This window comes from Kalmanozyma brasiliensis (assembly GCF_000497045.1).
Source record: "Kalmanozyma brasiliensis GHG001 unplaced genomic scaffold PSEUBRA_SCAF6, whole genome shotgun sequence".
Lineage (NCBI taxonomy): Eukaryota > Fungi > Basidiomycota > Ustilaginomycetes > Ustilaginales > Kalmanozyma > Kalmanozyma brasiliensis.
The window spans coordinates 420,169-429,569 of record NW_015961989.1 but is presented as its reverse complement, the minus strand read 5'-3'; the positions used below and the strand labels follow the sequence as shown (position 1 = coordinate 429,569).

The window sequence follows — 9,401 nt, the reverse complement described above, 5'->3', positions numbered from 1 at the left end:
GAGGAAAGGCGATGAAAGAGAGTCGAAGCTTGAGGTTCCAGTCGTCAGGTTGGAAGCAGCAAGTCGGTGGATGATGATGAGAGGAGGAAGAAAGAAGCCAATCCCGTCGTCACTCGGTTTCAGCAAGATGCAGTGGTTGTGAGAAGCAGGTGTATGGAAGAGCACGCTACGATCGAAGGGGATGGTGTGGGAGGGGATGATGGAGATGAAGGTGGGATGGCAAACTCGAAGGACCAAGCAGCAATAGTTTCGGTTGAGCCAGGCAATGAGTGAGTGAGCGGGTGAGCCTCTCTGATGACTTCTTGGCCAAGTAGAAGGAGGAGGTCGGTCAGACCAACACCAAAATTGGCGCAGGCGCAGCAAGAGGCACCACGACTGAGCCCCAACAAGCGGCATTTTTTGCCTTTGACGCACAGTCCAAAAATCACAAAAAGTGGCCGGTCAAAAAAAGAACAGGAACCAACACGCAGAGAAAGACCGAAGACAAATTAATTTTATCAAAAATAGAAATAAGACTTGGCCTATCTTGCTCGAGCCCACCTCCCCCTTCTCATCTGTCACATCGCAGAGACAGCCTCTAGCTTCGTTATCGACCAAGAGAGAAGTCGATGGTCGATGCGGACTCGAAAGGGTCCACCTGTCTGGATTCGAGAATGGAGCTGCAGCTGATTCGGTGCAGACGCTTCAGGTGTCATACACTGAGCCACACTCTACCAATGTATACGACCTGGCCGATGAAGCAGTCAGTGAGAAACGCCGATCTTGCCTGCATTCCCTCATCACTCCTCCAGGTACTTGGTTCAGCCAAGCGATTTCAATTGAATGTGAGCTGGACTCATAGAGTAGACCAGCTGAGGGCTGGTGTCGGATGCCAGATCAGGCCCTTAGATCAGGTTGTCTTGCGTGGGGACTCCAACCAAGATCTTAGCCTTCGCCACAATGCAGCGACTTTTCTCAGTCATGTTCGCAAAGCGCTTTATCCGATATCGGAAGGGTTCCGCAACGACGGTCAGCGGTCTTAGTCGAAAGCGCAAGTCAGACCGCAGCTGCTGCTGCTGGCGCAATAACCAGTGGGTCAAACTCTAGCACAGACCATCCGAGTGTGATGTTAGCCAAGATGCAGCTGCATCAGCCCGACCCGGAGAGATGGATGCAGCAGCCTACGAATGCGGGAGGCGTGGAGTTGCTTCTCGCGCACGCTAGGATAGCAGGCACAAGGCTGATTCCGTATCGATTGCGAACGTCGGTCGCTCTTGTCGGCCTCAGATTTCGGTCTCTTCCTCCACCCCCACCTCGACCAAGAAAGGCCCCTTCCTCTTTGTTTGGCCTTCCTTTATCAAGCTTCGCCCCTACCGTCGTCACAATTGATCAACCGAGCGCTTGTCGCAGAGTATGCCTGATGGCCCCTGCTCTTTAAATCCTTGAGCGATGAAGACTTTGAGTTTGAGAAGATAGTTGCCGGCAAGAGGATGAAGGGGAAATGCACATCAAAAACGGTCAGCCCGGAAGCGACCGAAAGGATCTATCGGCAAAGGCGGAAGGCGTGCCTTGAAGCCTGCACCAGCGCGCAATCCAGCACATTCGTCGTCTGCGCCAGCTTGACAAGGGTGCTTCAGCCACAATCGAGCATTGACCATCTGCGAAGAGCCGAGGGCTGCTGGAGGAGCTTTCTTCAACAGTCCACTCGCCCTCGTTTGACAGATTCAGGGTCCACGAGGCAGCGGCAAAACGCGGAAAGCGGACATTGCCCGTGCGCTTGCCCGCCTTTCGCTTTTGACGGCGAGACCGTCTCTGGCAAAGCAAGGGCCCACTCAAGCATCTATCAGTCAAGCCAGGAAGCGGAATTATAGTCGACAACACCGCCTCCAAGCTAAGAAGAAGGAAGATCTTGGATACGCCGGCGAAATCATCGATTTGGCAATGTTGTCGAATTCCGCTCCAAATCTGACCCCAAACCCTTCCAACGAGCCTACGAGGCACAGTTTTACCCAAAATTTCGGTGGACCCTTCTTTTCCTCTCTCATCCCGTTGGCCCGGATCTGCAGGCCTTGTTGACAGGCGACCGGCAAGGCTGAGCTGGCTGAGACTCTTGATCGATATCGGGTGGATTTGGAGCAGCCCTGCTCTCTGTCCGTCAGATCCCACGTGCTTGCGACCATGCTCGCATATCAAGGGTCACTGTTTGAATCGTCATCGGCGAGCCTCGGAACATCGCATATCGGCGAAGCAGCCGGACCTGCCAGAGGTGCTGACGTTTGTATTCTTTGATTTGTTAGGCTCCTTTGATCCACATTTTGGATGGTAAATGTCTCGTTTTTTTCGAACCTGTTAAGCCCTAATCTTTGAGTCAGCCTTCCCGAAATTGCCGTGGAAAGAAGGGCAAAGTCGGAGCCGTGGCTGCTCTTCAAGGGTGCTTAGGAAGAATTGTGACTTTTTCGGAGTCCTTCTTGCATTTCACAAACACCGCTGCTCGAAGCCAACAAAGGGCTTGCTCAGCACCATCACCGGCTCACTCAGCCTCACCAAAGCTCCATTTGACCACCGTATTGACAACAGCACACATACGATCGAGACGCTGTGAATCCCACCTTGCGACCACTCTAGCTGCTGGACGAGAGGGCAGCGTTTTCCATAACGAAGGATTCCGATTCGAACAACGACAACCGTATAGACAAGCCGTAGTCTCTTCATTGCAAGCCCCGCAGCACGCGGTCAAGATGCACACGACACGGGCGGCAAGAGCCGTTGCGCAGAGCAGCCGTGCTCCAGCGCCGAGGAGGACTCTCACAGCAGGGTCAAGATGTGCACGCGGCAATGCGTCCCTACCATCATCGACACTTGTCACAACCTCATCACCAACACATACCTCATATGACCCGACCGCAGCACTGAGGCGGCAGCAGCAACTCTTCAGCGCTGTTCGTTTCCTCCATCAGTCGCATTACCTCCTCAAAGCACAGCAGTCAAGACAAAAGCCACCAGCGTCCAAACCAGCACCCACACCCCCGGCGGCTGCAAAGCCACAACCGCCAGCATCCAAACCTCCATCCACAACGTCCACCACTCAGCCACCAAAAGAACCAGTCGAACCCAGCACCAACACCTCGCTCACCCCCTCCACCTCCTCCGAACCAGCCACGACCACCGACCCTGCTCCCACCAAAACCCTCGCCGAAAAAGCCAAAGAGCTGTGGGCAACCGCCAAGTACCTGTTCAAATTCTACTTCAACGGTGTCAAGCAGATTTGGGCGAATCGTACCTCTGTCAACCTCATCCAATCCCGCATCTCTTCCGGCGGCTCACCTTTGACACGGGAGGAGTCGCAGTTGATCCGTACGCACGCGTCAGACATGCGCAAGCTGCCGCTGTTTCTGTTCATCCTGTTGATCTTGGAGGAGGCGTTGCCGTTGGTGGTGATTTGGGCGCCTTCGTTGTTGCCGAGCACGTGTATCTTGCCGAACCAGTTGGTGAAGATTCGGATGGGCGAGGAGGTGAAGCGCGCGGAGGCGTGGAGGGCACTTAAGGGGTCGGAGGGGTTGCAACCCCTTCTACCGGTTGTGGAGGAGTCACAAGGGGGCGCTTCGCTCAGGGAGGCGCACCGGGAGGGAGGGGATGTACTTAAGGGTCTTTCCGCGGAGGACCTGGCCAAGCTCGGCAAGGTGTTTAGCCTCTCCACATGGGGTGGTGCAGCGATGGTGCGACGCAGACTCGATGCGCACCTTGCCTACCTCCGCTCGGACGATGCACTTATGTCTTCCGACGGGGCTTACGCAATCCCTCAGCACGTCGATGCGCTAGCCAAGGCGTGCGGAGAGCGCGGACTCCGCAGCACGGGAATCGACCATCGCGAGATGTACGAATCCCTCTGCACCTGGCTCCGCTACACCACGCGCAATCCCGAGACCAAGACTCTCTCGGACACCAGCCTGGCACTGCTCCCGCTGCAGCTGTACAACGATGTCGCGCTGCAGGAGGTCAAGAGCGAGATCGAGGCCGAGTCCGCCAGAGGTCTCATTGCCAAGACCAAGGATGTGCTCAGGGAGGTGGTCGAGGAGGAAAAGAAGGTCGTAGGGAGGGAGGAGAAGTCCAAAGAGGAGGTTAGACGCAAGGAACAACAGCAAAAGCAATAGACACACACAGCATTCTGCTCTACCGAGCAACCCCCCACCTCTCACTCATCTGTGCTTCTGATCATTGGCATCGGCTAATCACATCCATAGACACAACATTCGGCGATTCGGCGTTGATTTGATCGACACAAAAGAAGACTGGACAGAAAAAAGGAGACAGAGACTGGGAAGAACAAGAGTCAAAGTGGAGAGCAAAGCGAGCGGGACGAGAGAGGTGAATGCGAGACATGCGATGGGAACGTGTTGGTACAAATGGCGGGTCGACGGGACGAAGACATGTATGCTGATGAAGGTCCACAACAGGATCTCTTGGTGCGGACGAGCTCGACGATCACATTTCCATCTCGCCCATCGGTTCATGGTCGGAGAAGCTGCCTACGTCCGACATTTCATCTTCCTCATCCTCGTCTTCGTCCTCCTCCTCTCCCGCTGCGTTGGCGGCTTCCCGCGTCGCAAAGCGTTGTACGTAGTCCTTGACGCGCGCCTCGTATGTCTTGGGCTCACGCATGAGCAGGGCAGCCGCTTCGCCGTTGAGCGGGTCGGTGGGGTTTGGGTAGCGCAGCAGCTGTGGGAGGAAGACTTCGAAGATGTTGATGCAGTCAAACATGGGCGACCAGGTCTGGTTGATGACGTCGAGACAGACTGAGCCGGACAGCTCGTCGATGTTGGGGTGGAAGATCTTGTTCATGAAGCCGATCGAGGGCGACTTGTAAGGGTACTGGTCTGGCAGCTCGACGTGGATCTTCCATACACCGCCGGCGAAGGGTGCTGTTGGAGATAGGTTGCAGAGAGGATGGTCAGAGTCTGTATGTCTGTATCCAGGCTGAATCATGATCAGCGTTACGGGCGCCAGCCAGCAGCTACTTACTCTCTTGCGGCCCATGAAAGCGGACGTAGAACTCTTGCATGCTATCGTTGATGAGCGTGATCTCATAGTCCGACATGAGGCTGCAGAGTCCGATAGCGAAGGTGAATGGATGGCAAGGAGAGAGTGTTAGTCAAGGCAGCTTCGTCCGCATTGCCGGTACCGTGCTCTTACTTACAGCTTCATGACATCGGTCTCGATGCGACGTTTTGGAGACGTCATCTTGACAGAGCGGGTGGACGAAGACTGCGACGACCGCTGATGTTCAAAGTGTGGGCGGACGATACGAGGTGTTGTGGAACGAGACCGTTGCTGCTATCTCGCTGAGTAGCTTGTTGCAATGACCAGGAGGAGTTGATCGTTGCGGCCGATGGTGGTTCGAGATATATGCGCTTGGAATAGTTCGTGGCTAAGGTGCGAACACCTTTTTCTGATCGAGGAAGAGGGCGTCGTTGGTGGTGATAGTGATATATGCTGGATGGCAAGTAGTTGCAGGGGGAAGGGAGGGTTCGTTGGTGGGTCCAGGTGGTTCAGGTGAAAGCGAAACCCGCAGGCTCAGGCGGTGCAGTGTGACTGGGCGAGCGGGGGCTGCGGATATTCAGGGTCTCGACCGATCTGCTCGCTTGAGACGTGACTTATCTGAGAGTGAAATGATGCTCGGATAAGAGTCATACCAAGTCACAAGTCACGGCAACCCTTGCATCCACTCAATCGGTCGGTCACCCCAACGTGATGCTGCAATGCTTTGGACGGCTTATGGGACCGCTATGCCTTGGCTAGATCTCGCCATTGCTTTGCAAAATGTGATAATGCGGAGAGTGCCTGCACAGTGACACACTTCCGTGCGGCAGACGCCCGCCAAATCAACCGTCAGGGTCCACCGATTCACCACAAGGGTCTCACTACTCATGCTCGAGCGGACAGCGTCATGCGACAGTCCCCAGCTTGACTCGTACTCGGTACCAGCATCAAGAGGCTAATGGCAGAAGCAAGAGCATGCCTCCGCACATGCCAGCTGTAGAACAGGGGGCCTCGAAGGCGGCTGCAACCGGCCAATGGTAAAGTGGAGGTGTTGGACCCTTTTTGGCGGGCAAGACGCCCACAGCTCGAAATTATCGCACGAAAGCCTCTCGAAATCACGTGAGCCACTGGATTGGCCGTGGAGAACATCAAGGCTGCAGCTGTTTCATTGAGAAGCTTCGCATTGTCACCTCACCATCCTCGTACCGGAAGCTCATTGAAGTCATACACGGACCAGCTCGCGATCGACGCTACATCACACGGACGGACTTTCCACAGACGCTCAAACCATAGGTACATCAGGGATTTGCATTCCACGCTGAATCGCAAAGATGGACGCTCAAGATATCGTATCAAACATCGCATTCACGACCTCAGGGTCATTGGTGGACTGCGTCGACAAGAAGATGCTCGTCGTGCTGCGAGATGGCAAGAAGCTCATCGGTGTTCTCCGATCATATGACCAGTTCGGTAGGTAGTCGACGCATCATCTACGCGTATAGCGCCTCTACTTTCGTGACTGACTGAGGCTCTCTCCCTCACATCGCTTCGCCCGCCTCACAGCCAACCTCGTATTGCAAGACACAGTAGAGCGGGTCTTTGTCGGCAACCGATACGGCGACATCGCTCGAGGTGTCTTCCTCGTACGCGGTGAGAACGTGGTTTTGATGGGCGAGATCGATCTGGACGCGGAAGACGAGATCCCACCATCCATCGCAGCACCACTCCCACCTTCCGCCCTCCCTCAGCTCCTCGCAGCCAAGGAGGCAGAAGCAGAGTCCAAAGCAAAGAGCGAGACCAAGAAGGCCGACATCCTTCGCATAGCCAGAGGCTTCTGTGCGGACAAGAGTGGAGACGGCGACACGTACTAGATCCGTACGCTCATGCCCTCGATACCAACTCATGCAATTGTACACTATGCAAAGAGCGATGCAGGCTAGCTCGTGGGCCGTCAACTTTTGTGGATCAAGCGCAGCGAGCGCTCGACTGAGGAGGGGCCTAATGACAAGTGCTCTTCTGACGCGAAAGGTCCATAGGTCGGACGAGATTCATGTCTTGCACTCAGCTCAACAACCTTTCAGCAGGGGCCCAGAAACTATCTCGACGGTGTAACAACATTCTATTGATACTGCCAATTACGTCGCATTGACGCACAACGAAGCAGAAGGCGGGTGCGTCACATCTTAGTTGTCGGCCATGATCATGTCCCAAGCGATGGGCCTGTACTCGGTAGCGAGCTCCTTCTCGTGGAACCAGAGGCCGATCTCCTTGGTAGCAGACTCGTGGGAGTCGGAGGCGTGGATGATGTTGCGGCCAACCGAGACGCAGAAGTCACCACGGATCGAGCCTGGGTTGGCCTCGAGGGGGTTGGTGGCACCCACGAGGCGGCGGCCCTGGCGGATAACGTCCTTGCCCTGCCACACCATGGCGACGACGGGCGTGCCGTTGGTGATGTACTTGACGAGACCGCCGTAGAAAGGCTTCTTGGCAAGGTCAATGTAGTGCTCCTTGGCGAGCTCCTGGCTGGGCACGACCGTCTTCATGGCCACCAGCATGTATCCACGGCGTTCAAAACGGCTGATAATGTCGCCGACGATCTGGCGCGAGGTACCGTCGGGCTTGATCATGACATAGGAGCGCTCGGTGGAAGTGCCAAGCTCGCCAGCGATGGTCTTGGGGCCCTCAAGGTGGACGGTGGGGGCAGCAAAGGCAGAGTAAGCGACAGCACCGCCGGCGGCAAGGGCAGCAGCGCCCATGTAGCCACGAGCGGAGGCGGGGCCAACATTGCGGGCGGCCTGGGTGGTGAAGGAGCGCGAGGCAGCGCGGAAAGCGGGGATGGCAGATCGAGCGAACATGATGAAGTCTGTAGGTGGTGGTGTGGAGAACTGAAGTCTCCCAACGTCTAAAATGCAAGCGTTTTCTTCTCAAAGCGGATCGACACTTGCACTGACCATCTCCTGCTTTCCTCCTTCCGGCAAACGGGATTTTTTGACATGTTAGTTTCCCAACTTTGAGAAGAAGTTGCAACTTTTTTTGGTTTGCTGGACCCTCTCCACAACCTCTCTACCACCACCATCGAAACCATGGAGGCAGCGGATCAACTCTTCCTCGGTGACGGCGACGTCTCGATGGATCAGCCGCCGACTACACAGCCTGCCGGTGCGCCAGCCTCCACAACGACGCTGCCAACATCGTCAGCGACAGACCTGCCACCAGACTCCGAGCTGGTCGCCTCATTACCGGTCTACCTTAGCAAGTCTCTGCTCGGCGACTCCTCCCTGCACGTTTTCCAATACCCCATCTATCCACGAGACAGACCACTGCCAGTACCCTATTCGGCAGCCGCTCGAGGGCTCAAAGTGTCAAGTCGATGGCGACCACGAGCCAACCGAGTAGAGGTCGAGCTGCCTCTGGACGTTCGAGAGGAAGTCTACAACACGGACCGCGGCGTCGAGTTCGGAGCAGGAGCAGATGTGCTTGCACAGAAGCAGGCTCGTGCTGATGCTGCTCATGGAGGCTCTGCGTCCGCAACTGAGCCATCTAGCAGCCGAACACGCGTGAAGCAGGAGAGGGAAGAAGCACAAGCCAACAGAGGCCCCAAGAAGCTTGAGAAGATCAAGCTGGAAAGCACGCAGGTGCCCAATGCCACCGAGTACATGGTCGGCGTCATTAGAGATCAGGCGCTCCATCTCACACGCCTGGAGTCCATCGTTCAGCTGCGACCCTCGATGAACTACCTCGATGCCCTCGATGAGGCACGCGAGGCAGAGAAGCGCAGAGACCGTGCTGCTCTCGCCGGCGAATTGGGCTCGGACGAATCGGACGAAGACGAGCTGATCGAGATGGAGGCACCGGGCGAAGGATCAACGCGTTCGAAGGCTAAGAAGGACGTCAAGAAGCCGACAGCTCAGACGCTCAGTGTAGCGCTGCGTGCCGACCCCAACGCAAAGAAGCCAGGTAGCCTTGGAGGCATGGGCGGTGGGTCAAGCAGTGAAGCGCGCGACCTGCTCATGGCAGCACAAAGAGAGGCGGACGCCGAGCGCTGGGTCGATCTCGATTGGAGGGATGAAGGCTCGCAAGAGGCCCAGCAGATCTTTGACGCTCAGCTGTTCGCCGGTAGCAAGACCCCTTTGAACTGCAAAACCAAGCCCAGAGACTACCTGCTGCATGCCCTCCCTTGATCACACTCTTTCCTATTGCATATCACTCACTCCGCCAGAATCTGTACTTGTACCTTAGCATCTCATTCATATATCACGCCTGCAACGCCAGCTGTCCTGGTCGCTGTCTGTGAAGCCTCCGAATCATGAGGAATTGCCAACCCTGCAAGGCATTCAGATGCCCGCTCTAACATGCTCAGCCCAAAAATTGGCCTGCGACTTTCA

The 9,401-nt window shown here is 55.9% G+C and overlaps 5 protein-coding genes across 5 annotated transcripts; 3 read left to right on the top strand and 2 right to left on the bottom strand.

The window, feature by feature from the left end:
- Nucleotides 1-2,717: 2,717 nt before the first annotated feature.
- PSEUBRA_005525 (LETM1-like protein) lies at nucleotides 2,718-4,130 on the top strand (the record flags this gene model as incomplete). The annotated part of the gene is made up of 1 exon (XM_059465554.1): nucleotides 2,718-4,130. The coding sequence occupies one exon, from the start codon at nucleotides 2,718-2,720 to the stop codon at nucleotides 4,128-4,130; it is 1,413 nt and encodes a 470-aa protein (XP_059320389.1).
- Nucleotides 4,131-4,461: 331 nt separating this feature from the next.
- PSEUBRA_005524 (Ubiquitin-conjugating enzyme, E2) lies at nucleotides 4,462-5,217 on the bottom strand (the record flags this gene model as incomplete). Its single annotated transcript, XM_016438944.2, has 3 exons — nucleotides 4,462-4,898; nucleotides 4,999-5,078; nucleotides 5,174-5,217. 3 exons carry the CDS (start codon nucleotides 5,215-5,217, stop codon nucleotides 4,462-4,464), a joined length of 561 nt encoding a protein of 186 aa, XP_016290245.2.
- A 1,130-nt stretch (nucleotides 5,218-6,347) lies between these two features.
- PSEUBRA_005523 (Ribonucleoprotein LSM domain protein) lies at nucleotides 6,348-6,887 on the top strand (the record flags this gene model as incomplete). The annotated part of the gene is made up of 2 exons (XM_016438964.1): nucleotides 6,348-6,486; nucleotides 6,580-6,887. 2 exons carry the CDS (start codon nucleotides 6,348-6,350, stop codon nucleotides 6,885-6,887), a joined length of 447 nt encoding a protein of 148 aa, XP_016290244.1.
- A 312-nt stretch (nucleotides 6,888-7,199) lies between these two features.
- On the bottom strand, nucleotides 7,200-7,871 carry PSEUBRA_005522 (Nucleoside diphosphate kinase; the record flags this gene model as incomplete). The annotated part of the gene is made up of 1 exon (XM_016438936.1): nucleotides 7,200-7,871. One exon carries the CDS (start codon nucleotides 7,869-7,871, stop codon nucleotides 7,200-7,202), a length of 672 nt encoding a protein of 223 aa, XP_016290243.1.
- Nucleotides 7,872-8,099: 228 nt separating this feature from the next.
- On the top strand, nucleotides 8,100-9,197 carry PSEUBRA_005521 (DNA-directed RNA polymerase III subunit Rpc5; the record flags this gene model as incomplete). Its single annotated transcript, XM_016438965.1, has 1 exon — nucleotides 8,100-9,197. The coding sequence occupies one exon, from the start codon at nucleotides 8,100-8,102 to the stop codon at nucleotides 9,195-9,197; it is 1,098 nt and encodes a 365-aa protein (XP_016290242.1).
- Between the last annotated feature and the right edge of the window lie 204 nt (nucleotides 9,198-9,401).